Source organism: Atheta coriaria, unplaced genomic scaffold (assembly GCF_025399875.1).
Source record: "Atheta coriaria isolate IRGN ID8LTWV9N9 unplaced genomic scaffold, Caltech_Dcor_3.1 hic_scaffold_10_pilon, whole genome shotgun sequence".
Lineage (NCBI taxonomy): Eukaryota > Metazoa > Arthropoda > Insecta > Coleoptera > Staphylinidae > Dalotia > Dalotia coriaria.
The window spans coordinates 1,913,928-1,932,863 of NW_027045452.1; the positions used below are offsets into that span (position 1 = coordinate 1,913,928).

The 18,936-nt window shown below is 29.6% G+C and overlaps 3 protein-coding genes across 3 annotated transcripts in view; 2 read left to right on the forward strand and 1 right to left on the reverse strand.

Annotated features, from left to right (window-relative positions):
- Positions 1–18,936, forward strand: part of LOC135800303 (uncharacterized) — a 71,438-nt gene that overhangs the window by 43,965 nt on the left and 8,537 nt on the right. The gene's annotated exons all lie outside the window — the stretch shown is intronic.
- LOC135801092 (putative gustatory receptor 28b) lies at positions 10–2,014 on the forward strand. Its single transcript, XM_065314459.1, has 2 exons — positions 10–1,105; positions 1,166–2,014. The coding sequence occupies exons 1-2, from the start codon at positions 149–151 to the stop codon at positions 1,424–1,426; spliced, it is 1,218 nt and encodes a 405-aa protein (XP_065170531.1). The 5' UTR covers positions 10–148; the 3' UTR covers positions 1,427–2,014.
- LOC135800762 (gustatory receptor 68a-like) lies at positions 11,296–11,958 on the reverse strand. The gene is made up of 2 exons (XM_065314080.1): positions 11,647–11,958; positions 11,296–11,568 (listed from the first exon to the last, which is right to left on the reverse strand). Exons 1-2 carry the CDS (start codon positions 11,956–11,958, stop codon positions 11,296–11,298), a joined length of 585 nt encoding a protein of 194 aa, XP_065170152.1.

Consider the following 18,936-nt stretch of genomic DNA (forward strand, 5'->3'; position numbering starts at 1 on the left):
AAGTTATTAATTAAAAAACAACCGACTGCGATGTCACTTTGAATGCGTACAGTTGTAACCCAGTGATGTGCGAGTAAGTGAATGAAGTGCGTGATCACCTTGCAACTAAAAACAAAAAAATAAAAACTAAGTTTTGTGTGATATAACAATGACAATGGTCAAAATTAATTTAACGACGTTGAAGCCACTCCACATAATTGGCAACCTTCTTGGTATATGGCCAACATTTGATACCAATACGATGTCGAAATGTGGCCGCCATTACGTGTACGGAATCATCGCTCTCATCATCATAATATGTATACATATGTACACGCTGATAGAGAAAATAACCTGGCATGATAAAGTGGACGATTCCGTGTTTGTGATGATGTTGTTATCTGATATAGCCACCACAACAACGAATATAACTTCAATAGTGAATATTAATTTCCTGCAGAGTGATCGTCTGTATAAATTTCTACAAGAGTTGAAAAATCTAGAGGCGATTTTTCAATATGTTAATTGTAATTCATCGAGTCAGAAACGTAACTTTTATTTGCACATACTCATGGCGCATTTCGTTTTTATTATTTATGTGATGTATAATTTATGGGAATGGACACATACGCTTGGCTGGGCTGTGAGTCAATACACTTTACTTCGAGATGTGCAGTTTTACCATGTCGGGATAAGTGTCATGTTAGTAAGATCGTATGTGTTGTTGATTAAGTATAAAGTTGAAGCTTTAAACTATGTATTGGAACATCACCAGTTAAATAATCCCACTGCAAATGTTGAAAATGTGATTGCTTTGCAGAAGTTATTAGAAAATGGTAAAAATGCGAATGTATGCAACCAAATTAACAATTTACAAATCATCACGGTTAACCAACAATGGGATTTGGAATATATTGGTAAAGTTTACACGAAATTAACCAATGTTGTTAATGAATTTAATGAAATTTTTGGATGGAATTTGGTTGTGTTTATAATACAACTTATTATTAATTTATTACTGGCTTTGAATTTGGCGTTTGTTTATGGAGGAGGGACGAAAATACTGGATACTACTTTGGATTACAATTTGTATGTTTTATGCTTTATATGGTTTGTTATTCCATTGGTTCGTATTTATTTATTTTTATATGTTTATATATAATTTATTAAATTAATGTTTTTATAGAGTAATATGATTGTTGTGATAGCTTGTTGTGATCGAACAAAACGTGAAATGGATAAAATGCCTTCAATTTGTTACACGCTTATAATGGATTGTAAGGATGAAGAGTTCGTGAAGAAGTTGAAGGATTTAGCGCTGCAGGGACATTTGCAAGCTTCAGAGTTCACTGCAGCAGGATTTTTTAGTTTTAATTATTCTTTAGTGTTTCCTACAATGACTTCGATTATATCGTATTTTATTGTTTTGATACAATTCAAATCATAGGTATTACTATGAGAAGCAGAAGATGTGAATAGATGTTTGTAACTCTTTCATGAGTGAAGTACTGAATCAATTTTGATTAATTTTGGTATGAAGATAGATTGGACGTTGGAAATGAACATAGGATACTTTTTTCTGTTGAGAAAATTGTGGAAATGTGGAAAATAGTGGATGAAAATTGAGGAAAACATTTTGTCATAAAAAAGGCAATTTTTTTGTTCATAAAATTTTAAATTATTTTTTTGGATTCTGAAAGAGAATTTAATTCTACATCGATTATTTTAGTAACTTTTTTTTGTAACAATAACCGCTTAAGCCCTATTTGCAAATTTTAATAAAAATTGCATTCGACATCGAAGAAAGAAATCTTTTGCCTTTTTGATGACGAAATTTTTTTTAGTTTCTGTAATAATTGGAATTGTTGAATTCTGTTTTCGGATCCTGAAAGTATATTAAATTCTGAATCGGAAACTAGTAACACAGTTATATATTAAGGCCCTATTGACATGTAAAAACCAACTTTTAATTAAAATTACAAATAGGGTCTAAAAACTTGAATGATCAATAAAAAATTATTTTTCAGAATTTAAATTATGAAGAACTTTATATGTTTTGAAATTGCATCAAAACAATAATGTAAGTAAAAACAGAACCAAAAATAGGCATTAACAATCCCAAATTAACATCAAAAAATCCATCCGCTGAAAATTTCGGTTTCACTTGACTAGCTTGATTGGCATATTCTCTTAAATCATTTTTCATTTTAAACTCATTATTACCAAGTCTCTTAATCAACGAGTAACATAATTGTGGAACTCTCCCTGTTTCTCTTTCGACATTATCACAAACCATTAAAAATCTAATCCCAAGAATCTAAAAAAATAATTTTATAATATTTATTTTAATAATAGACTTAATTATTTTACTTACACATGGAAATATCACCCAGAGCACACAAAACACGAAAAATAGGGGACCAAAATTATGATTTGCATAAACTTCAATATTCTGAACAAATAACAACGCCATATTAATCGGTACCAAAATATTCAACACCATAGATCCAAAGTAAACCAAAAATATAGCTCCGGAAAATGTGTTACATTCATCAATTAACTCTGTAATTGTTGTATATGCTTCAGAAATACCATTAACAGACAATTTTTCAACATTTTGCTTTAATAAAATGTCTGAAGTACTCGCAATGTAAACGATACGATTATTTAATACAATATTTTGTAAATGTTGATTTAATTCATTCATTCGCAACGATATCAATTTGTAATATCGTGTTACAATTTCTATCACAATACCAACATGAGCATTCTGTAATTCTCTCAATATAGAATATTTATAAACATCCCATCCGAGAGTGGTGACGTAGACGTATCCACTTAAACATGCAAATGTTGCTGAGAATACACCCATGCTATAAAATTCAAGCCAACATCTCCAATTTTCTTTCGCTATTTTCTCGGTTTCGATGATGAAAACTTCAAGTTTTTGTAGTTTTTTAAGAAACTTTTGTACTTTTAGACCGTGACGAAGATTCAACTGATATATGCCTTGAATATTTACCAATGTTGTTACAATTTCCATTAATGTAAAAGTGATGATTACAGTTGTGTGGACTTCACGTCCGTAGGTAAATATTGCTCCATATAAGAAATATGTGAGTGTTAATAAAAATATTGAAATAAAAAGTATTCCTTGTATTATATCAGATATATAACGTGTTTTTGGAGGGTGTTGGTTAATCTTTAGGCGTGTTGGTGTGATTCCCAAGAAGTGGGCCATGTTATGTGGAGACTTTACACCGTCTACATTCATTTTGTTTCACTTTGTTTGACTTTGTTTGACTGACAAATGAACTGTAAATGAAGGTGACGAAAGTATGAATGAATGAATGAATTCAATTCCTGTTCGTACTCGTATCTTGAACTAATTACATTAAATAACAATTGTTTTATCGAGGGAAGTAAATAGTTAAAAACAAACATTAAAATAATGATTCTATGCTGGGTATAGTTAGTATTCAAGGTTAGATATTCAAGGGTTACATTAAACTAGGCAATTTCATGAAAAATGTACAAGTCTTCATCGATAAGATGCCGATAAAAATTGTTATTCATGATGAAAAATGAAAAAAAAAATTGTTTTTTCTACTTCCATCTTTAAAGCGCCAGTTTTTTCATGGTTTTAAGGCACAAAAAGTGTTATTTTATACACGGATGGCCACGGTCGTGACTAAAGTACTTTAGATATGGGCTTTAGTCACGAGTTTTAGTCAAGGGGTGAAGCTTTTCTAACTTTACATTTCCCAGCAGTGTGTAATTGAATTTCGCAGATTTAAAATATAATGCGTTTTTAACGGATAGTTTTATAAATAAAAACTTACACACCATGAAATTGCATTAAAACAATAATATAAGTAAATATCGATCCGAAAATGGGCATTGTTAATCCCAAATTGATATCAAAAAATCCCGCAGCCGAAAACGTTGGTTTTAAATGATTTGCTTGATTTGCAAATTCCCTCAACTCATTTTTTAGTTTATATTCATTATCACCCAGTGTTTTCATCACATTATAACATATCTCAGGAACTTTTCCAACTTCTTTCTCAGCTTTATCACACGCTATGAATAATCGCAATATAAGCACCTAAAACATTACAAAATTACAAAATTTTAATATTAATTTAAAACATATCACAATTGACTTACGCATGGAAATATAATCCACAATAAACAATAAATATAAAACGCATTCCCAAATTTATATTGTGGATTGATCTCAATGTTACGCATAAACAACAGTGCCATATTAATCGGTACCAGAATATTCATAATCATACATCCACAGTATATCAAACAAATCGGTCCGAATAAATCATTGAATTCGCCAACTAGTTTAGCAATAATTGTATAAGCATCAGAAATATGACTTAATAATATTTTCTTCTTCACTTGTTTATTCTCTGCATAATTTTGTAGATGTTGATTCAATTCACTCATTCGCATCTCTATTAATTTCGGATAACGTGACACGATCTCCATCACAACGCCAACATGAGTATTTTGATATTCTCGCATAATGAAAAACTTATAAACACTCCATCCTGCTGAAGTTACATATACATAACCACTAAAACATGCGAAAATCCCCGCTGTAATCGTAATAATAAAAAACATTACTAAACTGTTTTTGTTTGAAGTTTCAACATCACTTTTGTTAATGATATAAATTTCAAGTGATTTCAGGGTGTTTAAAAACTTTTTAAATCTTTGACCATGACGTAGGTTTAATCTGTAAACACTCAGTATATTCAATATTGTTGTAATAACTTCCATTATAAAGAACGTCACGAGAATAGTATAATGCACTGCATAACCATAGGAAGTGATTTTTCCATACATTAAATATATCATTGTAATTATAAATAAAGCGATGAAAGTTGTTCCATGTAAGATGTCACATAAAGTACGTTTTTCATGATGAGAGTTTCTGCTTATATCAGGGATAATAGCAAAGTATCTTGCGAATTTATGCTGAATATTGAAGCCTTGCACACTCATTTTGTTTGTTGTCTAGTTTATTGAATTGAACGTTATCGTAAACAGCCTAAAAAGTAACTGAGTATAATGAATTATTATGTTTTAATTATTATTACAAAGTAGCTAGGTTAATGATAATTGCTTGGGTGGGGCTGAAGGTGTGGCTAATGCATTATATAGATGTTTATGGAATAAAGTAAACATTTTTATAAGATTAATAATTTTCATTTGAGTACATCACAATTATATGCGTTACACATTTTTAAATTGTAGTAAAACAATAACATAAGTAAATATTGAACCGAATATAGGCATAGTTAATTCATAATTTATGTTAAAATAACCAGCAGCTGAAAATGTGGGTTTTAGTTGATTAGCTTGACTTGCATAATCTTTTAAGTCCTTTTGTAAAATATGGTCATTTTCTGCAAGGGTTTTAATCAGTGAATAACACAACTGTGGTACTTTTCCAGCTTCTTTTTCGAGGTTATTACATGCATTTAATAACTTTATTCCAATTATCTGTAAATTAATACGAATTAAAGTAATAATTATGTTTTTTTTTAAACTTTTATCTTTAAAACGACAGTTTTCCACGGTTTTGAGACACAAAAAGATACTTTAAACATGGACGGCCAAAACTGTGACTATAGTACTTTAGTCATGAGTTTTAGTCACGGGGTGAAGCTTAAAAGCTCGCTAGACTCGTTCTTAATCAATATCGGGACACAAACTCTCGTTTAGCCGCTTGATACTTAATATACTGTCATATTATAAACGAATGGACAATTTTGTTGATTTTTAATAAATTATTACACAGATTTAAAACTTTACTCACGCAAGGTAATATAATCCATAGAACACAATAGACAAAAAACGAAGCGCCGAACGGAACAGCATATTCATGTATTGCTATATTATGCACGAACAACATTGCCATATTAATTGGCACCAATATATTGATGATCATACATCCACAGTACAACAAACAAATAGGTCCGAGGATGTCATTATACTCTGCTACCAGGTTTCCAATAACTGTGTACGCAACTGATATATTTTTCACACTAATTTGTTTCTGACGTTTTAAAACATTAAGCTTTAAATGTTCGTTCAACTCATTCATTCGTACTGACATCAATTTTGCATATTGAATTATCAAATACATCACAATAGCAATATGAAAATTCTGTAATTCTCGTGTGATGAAATATTTATAAACATTCCATCCTAGGGTGGTGATATAGTTATATCCACTTAAACAACCAAAATTTATGCTTAAAAGTATCCAAATGTAGAATTCAAATAAACTCCACTTATTTGCATAAGAAATATTGTCGATTTTAATGATGTACATTTCAAGTTCTTGTAAAACTTTGATGAAATTTCGTAATTTATGTCCATGCTGAAGATTCATCATGTACACACTTGTTATATTTAAAATAGTCATAATTAAATTCATTAAAACGTGCGTGATGAGTACTGTTTTGTGAACTTTATTATCTTCACAGAAGAATGATCCATATATTAATGAGATATTTATCAAAATGAAAATACTGATAAATATTATTCCACGTATTGTATTATATGTTGAATTATTTGTATTTTTTAGTAGGTTTGGTGTAATTGCCAGTAAGTGGGCAATTTTTTGTGGTATGTTTAAGCTTTCCACGTTCATTATTCTCACTTGTTGAATATACACTGAAGTTGCAGCTAGAGTTTTTTGTATTCAGTAGAGATATAGAGATTAATATATAGTAATTATTATTGATTATTGCTCATTCTTATTCACGCATGACAGAACTTTGAAATTTATTATTTATAGTTTGTCAACCGAATAATTCTAATATATTTGTAGGCATATCAAAATATAATATGTTTGGATAATATAAATATTATAGTTATTGGAAATATATATTTACTAAACTAGTTGAGGTGCAATCAGGAATAATGTTGTAACCCACCCGTCAGTATTTGATGAATTTTACTTATAAATTATAAATTTTATATTTTCTTTACAATAAGTTTGTTGACTGAACACGACTCGTGATTTACGAAACATGCATTTATTATTATTTATTATCAAGTACAAGGATTATAATTATTTTTTTCTACTTCCACCTTTAAAGTGGCAGTTTTTCCACGATTTTTAGACACAAAAAGTGGTACTTTAAACACGGAACGCCAAGGCCGTGACTAAAGTACTTTATTGACAGATTTTAGTCACGGAGTGGAGTTTGCACATGCGCAGTTGTTTACGGTGCCAGCAAATTTGGAAGATTTTAAATTTAAAAATTCAAATACAAAAATTTCAACGTGGTAATTGAATAGAAGTAGAAAAAATAGTGTAAGCATCTCGTAGCTAAACGTTGTTAACAATTCGATTTATTAAACACTCACTACGCTCGCTCTTAATCAATCTCGTGACAAAAACTCCCGTTTTGCCACTTAATACTTAATATACTATTTTCATCAAGTTCAAGAAATTCGATTTTTTTATAAAAAGTGCGAAATTTTTATTTTAGAAATATTTAGAACACCAATCAGTGCGAACAACTTAACACTGACAACTAAATACACTAAAAATTCAACAAAACTATCAAATTAATAGATAATAATATCTTTTCCATCAATATAAAACAATTTCAATATCTTTAAATATTCTGAAACTGCATTAATACGATAATATAAGTAAAAACAGAACCAAAAATAGGCATCGTCAATCCTAAATTAATATCAAAAAACCCAGCTGCTGTAAACTTCGGTTTCAATTGACTTGCTTGAGTTGCATAATCTTGCAAATCATTTCTTAGCTCATATTCTTTTTCACCCAGGGTCTTAATCAACGAATAACACAACTGTGGCACTTTATCAACTTCCTTTTCAGTTTTGTCACAAACAGCAAACAATTTTATTCCAATCACCTATAATTTTATATAAAGTACTATCATATATTTAATTTAATAAATTTTTACTTACACATGGAAATATTACCCAAATCACACAATACACAAAAAAAGGATAACCGAATGTATGCCCTTTATGTGTAGGAATATTATGAACAAACAACAACGCCATATTAATCGGTACCAAAATATTCATAATCATACATCCACAGTATATCAAACAAATAGGTCCTATTATAATATTATATTCACCAATTAATTCAGCAATAGTTGTATATCCTTCAGAAATAGTTTTTATTTGCATTTGTTTTTGACTTTTTGGAGAAATCAACGATATTTGACGCATGAACACAGAACGCTGCAAATGTTGATTCAATTCTTTCATTCTCAATGCTATCAACTTTGAATACCACGTGATAAGATGCATCACAGCACAAATATGAAAATTTTGCAATTCTTTCGAGATGAAATATTTATAAGTACTCCATCCCAAAGTACTAATATAAATATATCCTCTTAGACATCCAAATATTGTTCCGAAAATTGCCCAGCAATAAAATTCTAACAAACATTTCTTATTTTCTCCTATTGAAATTTTAGTTTTTACAGCAAACCCTTCAAGTTGTTGCAGTTTTCTTAAAAATGTTTTTAAACGATTTCCATGACGTAGATTCAACATATAAACACTTGCGATATTTAAACTGGTCACCACTAATTCCATAGCACGATGGGTGACTTGTACAGTTTTATGGACTTCATTGTCTGCACAGAAGAACGCTCCATATAACAATGAGATGTTTATTAGGATAAATATTATAATGAAAACTGTGCCTCGTATAACATCAGTTAAGATACGTTTTTGATAGTTGTTGTATTTTTCTAATGTGGGTGTAGTGCCCAAAAAGTTTGTAATTTTATGAGGGAATTTCAACCCTTCGACATTCATTTTGTTCGATTCTTTTCAACTGATCAATCAAAAAGAGAAAAGAAAAAATAATGAAAAATTGGAAATTGAAGGGATATCATAGACTAATTAATATTATTGACGCACGGACTAATTAATACTGGAGGTATTGTTTGGATTGAAAATTTAGACAGAAAGTTTATGATAATTGCTTTATACAGAGTGTTTTTTTTCTTTTTCCTTGTTTGTTAAGAATTTGTTTGTGTAATTTTCTTTTAATTATTTATTTGAGTTTTTAATTTTATTAGTATTAGATAGGAGGAGTTAAAACACACAGAAATTTTATTTGTATCTACAGTTTTCTAGGTAATATGATAACAATCCATTGTTTTCCACTTTTGTATCGTAATGTCATTTTTTTCCTACTTCCACCTTTAAATCGGCAGTTATTCCATGGTTTTGAGACTCAAAAAAGTGGTATTTTAAACACGGTTAAACAAGACCGTGACTAAAATACTTTAAACACGAGTTTTAGTCACTGGGTGGAGTTCTAATACTAAAACTTCAACGTATAAATAGAGTGGAAGTTGAAAGCATCACGTGGCGAAACGTTATTAAGCACTCGATTGATTAAACTCTCGCTTTTAATCAATCTCGTGAGTAAAGTACCCGTTTAGCCACTTCATACTTAAAATATTATTATTTGTGCAGAAAATACGATTGACAACAAATATTCTCACATTTTTGAGAAAACCATTATTGCAAATCTTTAAATTGTAATAATACAATGACATAGGTAATAATAGAACCAAAAATAGGCATAGTCAATCCCAAATTGATATCAAAATATCCAGCAGCTGTAAATTTCGGTTTCACTTGACTTGCTTGAGTTGCATACTCTTTCAAATCATTTTTCAGTTTAAATTCATTATTTCCCAGCTTTTTAATCAACGTATAACATATATGTGGAATACTTCCGATTTCTTTCTCAACTCTAGTACACACCGAAAACAATTGTATTCCTGTTACCTATAAATTTATAATCATTAGTATCAAAAATTCAATTTTTCTTTTAAATAATTCGTACAATTGGAAATACAACCCATAATACACAATAAATAAAAAACGCAATTCCATACGTGTGGTTTAAAGTAACAGGAATATCGTAGACGATTAACAAAGCCATATTAATCGGAACTAAAATATTGACGATCATTATTCCACACGTCATCAAACAGATATAACCATTAATATCGTTGTATTCTTCGATTAATTGAACAATTGTTGAATATGCCTCAGAAATAACCTCAATGGTTATTAGTTTATCACATTTTGATGAATTTTGAATATTATTCATTTGGTTCTTCAGTACATAATTATTTAAATGTTGATTTAACTCGGTAATTCGCATCGCAATCAGTTTCGCATATTGAGTTATCGTGTTCAATACAAGGCCAACATGAAAACTCAGAAATTCTTTTCCAACGTAAAATTTATAAGCATACCATCCTACATTGATGGTATAAACATACGCTGATAAAGTTGCAAAAATTATGCCGAATGCCCACCAACCATGTATCACAAGCCAAAAATTTCGGTTTACTTTTTTAACTTTTTCAGGATTGATTATAAACACTTCGAGTTTTTGTAGTTTTTTTATAAACATCTGTAATTTGTGTCCGGATCGTATATTAAATTCATAAATTGTTGTTAGGTTGAAAGATGACACTAGTAATAGCATCATGGTTTGGGTGATTACCACAGATTTATGTATTTGGATGTCGTGACAAAAGAATTGTCCGTAGAGTAAGGAAATATTGACTAAGAGAAATATTGATATGAAGATGGAATTACGCAAAATATCAAAGACAATATATTTTTGTTTGTTATTATCTTTGGTGAATGTTGGGATGGTTCCATATAAATATGCATAGAAATGCGCGAAATTTATACCTTCAACACTCATTTTTGTGTTTATAATGAAGTATAAAGTAGGTCGCATTTAATGTATAGCCATGAATTAACTAATTAATGCTTATTAGCGTAAGTGTAAAGATTTAATCACAATTGGATTACACAAGATATTAATCTAAGTATTATATTCGTGCTAGTTTTAATATTTTTAAGTTTTTCCTTTAAAGCGCCTGTTTTTCACGGTGTTAAGACACAAAAAGTGGTACTTTAAACACGGGCAGCCAAGGATGTGACTAAAGTACTTTAGTCACGGGCTTTAGTCACGGGGTGAAGCTTGCGCCTGCGCATTTGCTTAGTTTTGATATTTTATAGTTTTTAACAGTTGAAAATGCTAATTGGGTGAAACAATTTATGAATGGACATTAAGTTATATAATTCTATCAGACACGGTGGCATTTTTTAAAATTAGAATGGAGATATTGGTGGAATCTGCTTATATTAAGTTCGAGAAACAATAAAAAAATAACTGAGACCTATTTTTATTGAAATATTCTTGGAAATACAAATAAATTAAATAATAAATATTATTGACTATTGTAAATCTTTAAATTGTAACAATACAATAACATAAGTAAAAACAGACCCAAACATAGGCATAGTCAATCCTAAATTGATATCAAAATATCCAGCAGCTGTAAACTTTGGTTTTACTTGATTAGCTTGCGTTGCATAATCATTCAATTCATTTTTCAGTTTAAATTCATTATTACCAAGCCTCTTAATCAACGAGTGACATATTTGTGGAACTTTTGCGACTTCTTTTTCTACTACATCACAAGCAGCGAATAATTCCAAACCAAACACCTATAAATTCAAATCAAAATATATTACAATTTAAAACGAAAGTTAAAAAAAATAAATTTTTTATGTTTCATAACGTACAATTGGAAATATAAGCCATAGCACACAATAAATCACAAACGGTATACCAAACGTGTGATTAGCATTAATTGGAATGTGATAAACAAATAACAACGCCATATTAATCGGTACCAACATATTCAACAGCATAGTACCACAGAAAAATAAACTAGGGAAACCAATGATATTATTATATTCTTCAATTAATTCAGCAATTGTTGTGTAAGCCTTAGAAAGCACTTTTATAGGAATACATTTTCGTGTCTCCAAAGAAATATACTCAATCTGATTAATAACAACTGAACTTTTTAAATGTTCATTCAACTCCTTCATTCTCACCGCAATCAGTTTGGAATATTGAGTTATCAGAATCATCACGATACCTACATGCCAGTTTTGTATTTCTCTACTGAAGAAATATTTATAAACATGCCATCCAAGAGTGCTGATGTAGATATAAGCAGATAAACTTCCAAAAACCACACCAAAAGCGCCCCAAGCGTATAATACCAAACAACGTTTACGATTTATCTTTTTAATTTCGTCGGGTTTGGTGATAAATACTTCAAGTTGTTGCAATTTTTGTAGAAACATTTGTAGAGTACGTCCGTGGCGTATATTAAGAGAATATACACTTGAAATATTCAAAGCGGACATTAATATTTGCATTAAAGTTTGTGTGATTAATACGGTTTTGTGTATTTGGTTGCCTTCATCGAAAAATTGCCCATAGAGTAATGATATGTTTATCATTATAAATAACCCGATGATTATTGAACCACGGAGAATATCTGAGAAGATACATTTTTGTTGATTGTTATCTTTTGTGAATGTTGGAGTTGTGCCGAATAAATTTGCATAGAAATGCACTGAGTTCAAACTTGCAACACTCATTTTTACGATAAGACTAATATAAAGTAATAATAGAGGGAATAATACAGCGTTGTTGTCTACAGTTGAGTTGTTGTTGTTGTAGGTATTAATATGCTAATTGTAATTTGTGGATTCATAAACAAATAATAGGAATAGGTAATGATAAAAGAATTAATAATTATTATTAGAAACTATTGATGATGGACTTATTTTTTTAATGATTAATTGTTGATAGAATTATGGTAATCAGTTATTTATGGTGGTAATTATATTAAAAGGAGATATCTTGTATTTTGTTTCAATTTAATTATTTGTTTACATATATCAAGAAATGAAATACAAAATTATGAACGTATTTAATGAAATGTGACTCATGAAATGCAAAAAACGATTTTTTTCTACTTTCACCTTTAAAGTATCACTTTTTCAACGGTTTTGAGACACAAAAAGTGGTATTTTCAATACGAACGCACAAAACTGATTAACTAGTTTTTAGTCACGGGCATTAGTCACGAGTGGAACTTGCGCATGTGCTTTTAATTTTATTTTCTCAATTAATATCTAATCAACGTCAAATTTTTACTTTTATTTACACAACAATGAAGACACGTGCATTATATAATACTAGCTTTAACCCGCGGCTTCGCTCGCGAATATCTAAAATAATGAAGTTGCTTTCGTACGCGTCTGTAGTCACAGAAGAAGTAACAATGAAGTAGAATGCCGCGAAGTTTAAAATGGCTGAAAGTATAGTCTATGGAAGTATAGTGTACAGTCTCCATAATGTAGTCAATTGGATTTGATGTTGATAATATAATACAGGTAATAAAGTGTGATAATACAGTGTGATGGTACTATAGTACTTAGGTTTGAGCTTTATTGCTGGAATGCTAGATGGTGTTAAAGTAGATAAATAGCCAGATGCAGAGGTATTATTGGCTAAACAATTTCTATATTTTATTTAAAAAAATAATTTCTCTTTTATTAAATAAAAAGTAGCCTATAACCATTCGAAGACCTCTAAGAATATGTGTACAAATTTTCATGATGATCGGTTAAGTAGTTTTGGCGTGAAAGTGTAACAAACATCAGGACATTCGCATTTATAATATTAGTATGATTATGAAGTAAATTTTAAAATTTCAAACTTTAATTAATTTTTTTAAATAATTTAATATATATTTTTGAAAATTATAGGACAGTTTTACAAAAACAACCAACACGAACATTTAGTATATCATAATAAGTTATTGTAAGTTTTTAAATTGCAATAATACAATAACATAAGTAAAAACAGAACCGAAGATAGGCATAGTCAATCCAAGATTAATATCAAAATATCCAGCGCCAGTAAATTTCACTTGCAATTGACAGGCATGAGTAGCATATTCTTTCAATTCTTGTTTCAGTTTATATTCTTTTTCTCCCAGTATCTTAATCAGTGAATAACATAATTGTGGTACTCGTGTTGCTTCCTTCTCAGCTTGATCACAAACACAAAATAATTTCATTCCAAGTACCTATAAGCATATAAACATATAAAACAATATAAACATTAAACTTTAAATTATATGATCCGTTTTATTAACTTACACAAGGAAAAAATATCCATAGCACACAAAATATGAAAAATGGATAACCAAACGTGTGATTCGCATGTATTTCAATGCCATTCACAAACAACAGTGCCATATTAATCGGGACCAACATATTCAAAATCATACATCCACAATAAGTCACACAAATAAATCCGAGTAATTCATTATATTCAGTGATTAACTCTGAAATTGTTGTGTAACCATCGGAAATATCCTTTATAGATATTTTGCTTTTAAATTGATTGTGTAGGATAGCATTTTGCAAATGTTGATTTAATTCTTTCATTCTTATTCCAATCAATGACGCATAACTAAGTATAATTTGCATTATGACACCAACATGCATATTCTGCACTTCTCTTAACACAAAATACTTGTAAACATCCCATCCAAGGCTTGTCATGTAGACATATCCGCATAAACATCCAAAACCCAATTTATAACTTGCCCATCTCATTAACTCAAATATAAAATATCTATTTGTCTTCTTAATTTCCTCTGGATCAATAATAAACACTTCAAGTTTTTGTAGTCGCTTCAGAAACATCTGTAATTTATGCCCGTGGCGTAGATTAAGTTTGTAGACAGTCAAAATATTAAAGGTTGTCATTACAAATTGCATTAAACTATATGTGATGAATACGGTTTTATGGACAGTACTTGTATGATTAAAAATTGTTCCAAATAATAAGGAAACGTTGACGAAAATAAATAGAATTATATAGAGACAACCTTTGATTACATCTGACAATAGGCGTTTTTGATATGCGTTGGATTTGTTAAGTTTTGGTATGGTGCCAAAAAAATTTGCAACTGTATGCGCTATACTTAGTCCATCAACACTCATTTTGTTCTGTAGTCGTAAACAAATGAATAAAAGAATGAAGAAGTGGGTAGTGGATAGAAATGATAGGGATCATAATAGTTTATTAATTATTTTGTTTGTGTGGATAGCTAATTACATAAGAAAGGGTAAATTTAATTATTTTATACTGAGTGTTGAAAATATACATTATTTTCTTATTTCTTGCACTTATTCTGAGTAGAATATGTTAATAAAATTTCTAATTTTAATTTAAAAGAATTAAAAATGCGTATAATGCATTATTTTCCACTATTTTGGTTTTTTCTTAATTTTACACCTTTTAAATTTTTATGTAGCAACAAAAAGTATTCTATCTCTTAATTTAATGAATATACTATAATATAGAGAAGTTTGATCAAATTTTATGCAGTAGTTTTTGCGTGAAAGACTAACAAACATCCATAAATAGCATAAACGTATACTTAAAAATTTTGAATTTGCATTAAGACGATAATATAAGTAAAAACAGAACCAAAAATAGAAATTGATAATCCTAGATTGATATCAAAAAATCTAGCAGCTGAAAATTTTAATTTTAATTGATTAGTTTGATTGGAATATTCTCTTAAATCATTTTTCAGTTTAAAATCTTTTTCCCCCAGGTTTTGGATTAATGTATAGCATATTTCGGGCACTTTTCCACCTTCATTTTCTACGTTGTCACAAACAATGAACAATCTTATTCCATTTATCTAAAATTATTAAAAATTTAACTAAAATAATCATTTTCTAAAATTTTGCACTTACACAAGGAAATATAATCCAAAACAAGCAATATACGAAGAATGGCATACCAAATGAATGCTCTGCATGTACTGGAATTTTATGCAGCACCAACAGCGCCATATTAGTCGGTACCAAAATATTCAAAATCATACATCCACAATACATCAAACAAATATGTCCGAATAACTTGTTAAACTCCGTCGTTAACTGCACAAGTTGTGTGTATGCTTCAGAAATCATCACTACCAAAATAGATTTTTGTTTTTTTGAAAATTCTTTCATTTTTGGAGAAATCACCATTGAAATCTTTTCTTCTGTGACTTTTAATAAATGTTTATTTAATTCTTTCATTCGCAACGCCATTAAATCAGGATATCGAATTATAACGTCCAGCAGAATATTAATATGGATATTTTGAAATTCTCTGCCTGTAATAAAACGATAAGAATCCCATCCTAAAGCATTGGTGTTGACATAACCACTAAAACCAGCAAAAACAAGCCCACAAGTCACCCAGATATAAAACTTCCATAGATACTTCTTATTCTCTCTTGGTATTTCATTTTTGTTTATAATAAACACTTCAAGTTTTTGCAGTTTATTCAGAAACCGTCGAAGTCTAGATCCATGACGTAGGTTTAACATGTACACACACGTAATATTTAATGCTGTTACTGTGCATGCCATTAAGTCATAAGTAAAAAGTACGGTTTTATGTACTAAATGGCCGTAAAAAAATATTTGTCCACAAAACAGGTAGATAAGAATCAATGTAAATAAAATTATGAATATTGCGCCTCTTAGTACATCTAATAATTGATGTTTTTGATCGTGGTTATTTCCGTAAATATTTGGAACTATTCCCAGAAATCTTGCAACGTCATGATGTGTTTTTAAACCTTCAACATTCATGTTGTAGTTGTGTATTGTGAACTGGTAAAGATTAAATGCATAACAGGCGAGGAAATTTTAATTAATATTATTGGAATGCACTAATTATATGCGCTGCAACTTCAACTGGAAATTTTAATTATTAGTTGTGGGATATTGATAGACATATTCGTACAAATACAATAATTATTTTTATGCGGACTGTTACTTAATTTATAAACTTTATAATTGCATTATTATCATAATGTAAGTAAACATTGAACTAAAAATACTAATTGATAATCCATTTTCAGTTAAAAATCTTTTTCTTGAAGGTTTTACATTACAATTTTGTTTTAGATTGCATAAATCACGCCAAGCTCGCACTTAATCAATCTCATGACTAAAACTCCCGTTTAGCACACTTGATACATAATATACTAGTATTTGCTCTTGAAATTTCTTGCTTATTTATAAACACTTCAAGATTTTTTAGTTTATTAAGAAGTTTTCATAGGCAGTGTCCATGACGTAAGTTTAACATATATAGGATTGAACGTCGAGTATTCCAGAATGTTCCAGCGGAACCAGCACATTTCATGGTCATGGGCGTCATGGTAGGGCGATATTGCGAATTGCGACAAACGCTAATTTTCATCCAGTCGTTCTTTAGAATTTGAAGGCGTCAGGTGCGCGCGAGTTGTGTAAGTTTTTTGCCTTTATTTTGTCTTTATAGTGTTTTACTTGTTCGCGTTCAGTATATTTTTATTAAGTCATTAAGTCTTACAGAAAAAGTACTAATTGGCAGTAAAAAAAGAGCTGTCCACCAAACAGATAGATACTAATCAATTATTATTTTTTCCAGAAATAAGTTGGAATAAGTTGGAACTATTCAGAGGAATCTTGCATTCAAGATGTGAATTCAAGCCGTCAAAATTCATGCATGTTGTATAGGATATACTGAAAAAGATTAAATGAAGAAAAGGCGAAGAAATTTTTAATTGTTTTTAATTATTGGTATGCACATTTAATTATTTATTACTACTACTAGATATAGATATACTATAGATATTGATAGATAAACTCATACTAATACAATAATTATTTTTAAACCAGGAATTACTTAATTTAAATACTTTGTAATTGCATTAATACGATGATGTAAGTAAACACAGAACCAAAAATAGGCATAGTCAATCCAAGATTAATATCGAAAAGTCCAGCTGCTGAAAATTTCGGTTTCACTTGATTTGCTTGATTTGCATATTCCTTCAACTCATTATTCAGTTTAATTTCATTATCATTTAGATTACCCAGAGTTTTGATCAAAGAATAACATAATCTTGGAACTTTCGCTGCTTCTTTCTCTGCCTGCTCACAAACAGCAAATAATTTAATTCCAATCAACTAAAAACATCATAAAAATTATATTCAATAAAATATTGTTGAAATTATTTACTTACACAAGGAAATATAACCAATAACACACAAAACACAACAAACGGTATACCGAATGATCTCCCAAAGTGTACTGATATCCCATGAATGAACAAAACAGCCATATTTATCGGCACCAGAATATTCAGGATCATATGACCGCAAAAATTCATACAAAGCGGCCCAATAAATTCATTATACTCTTCGATTAACTCTGCGATTGTCGTGTAAGCCTCCGAAATCATTTTTATCGATATTTTCTGTTTTGGTTTATTATTTCTTTCAGTATCAATAGTTATGAACCAATTTTCATAACTTAATACTTCATTCGCAAGGTGATCATTCAGCTCTTTCATTCGTAACTTAATTAATTGTGGATATCTTGTGATAACATCCATTATTACATTAATATGACTATTCTGGAACTCTCGCATCATGAAATATTTATAAGTATCCCATCCTAAAGAGGTGCTGTAGACATATCCACTTAAACATCCAAAAGCAAAGCCCATTAATGTCCATAGGTAAAATTCAATCAAAAACTTTTGGTTTATTTTTGTTATTTCATCGGGATTTATTATAAAAACTTCAAGTTTTTGTAGTTTTTTGAGAAATTTTTGCAGTTTTTGTCCATTACGAAGATTCAGAATGTAGATACTGAGTATATTTAATATTATCCCAACGAATTCCATCATGGTAAAAGTACATAGTACAGATTTATGCACTTCAGCTCCATAGAGAAAAATTTTACCATATAATAAACAGATGAAAATCAAAATAAATATTATTATGAATAATACACCTTTGAATACATCTGAAAATCTACGTGTTTTTGAATTGGTATTTTCGAAGATTACTGGAGTAATGCCCAGATTATGTGCACAAAAATGTAGTGTGTTTAAACCTTCTACACTCATTTTGTTAAAATGATCAAACTCAAGT

Excerpts from the sequence above, each read along its gene's own strand:
- LOC135801092 (XM_065314459.1), top strand. The coding sequence starts at position 149 with ATGACAATGGTCAAAATTAATTTAACGACGTTGAAGCCACTCCACATA. Across the intron at positions 1,106-1,165 it reads TATGGTTTGTTATTCCATTG|AGTAATATGATTGTTGTGAT; the intron begins GTTCGTATTTAT and ends ATGTTTTTATAG.
- LOC135800762 (XM_065314080.1), bottom strand. The coding sequence starts at position 11,958 with ATGAAGGAGTTGAATGAACATTTAAAAAGTTCAGTTGTTATTAATCAG. Across the intron at positions 11,569-11,646 it reads TATGGCTTATATTTCCAATT|GTGTTTGGTTTGGAATTATT; the intron begins GTACGTTATGAA and ends TTGAATTTATAG.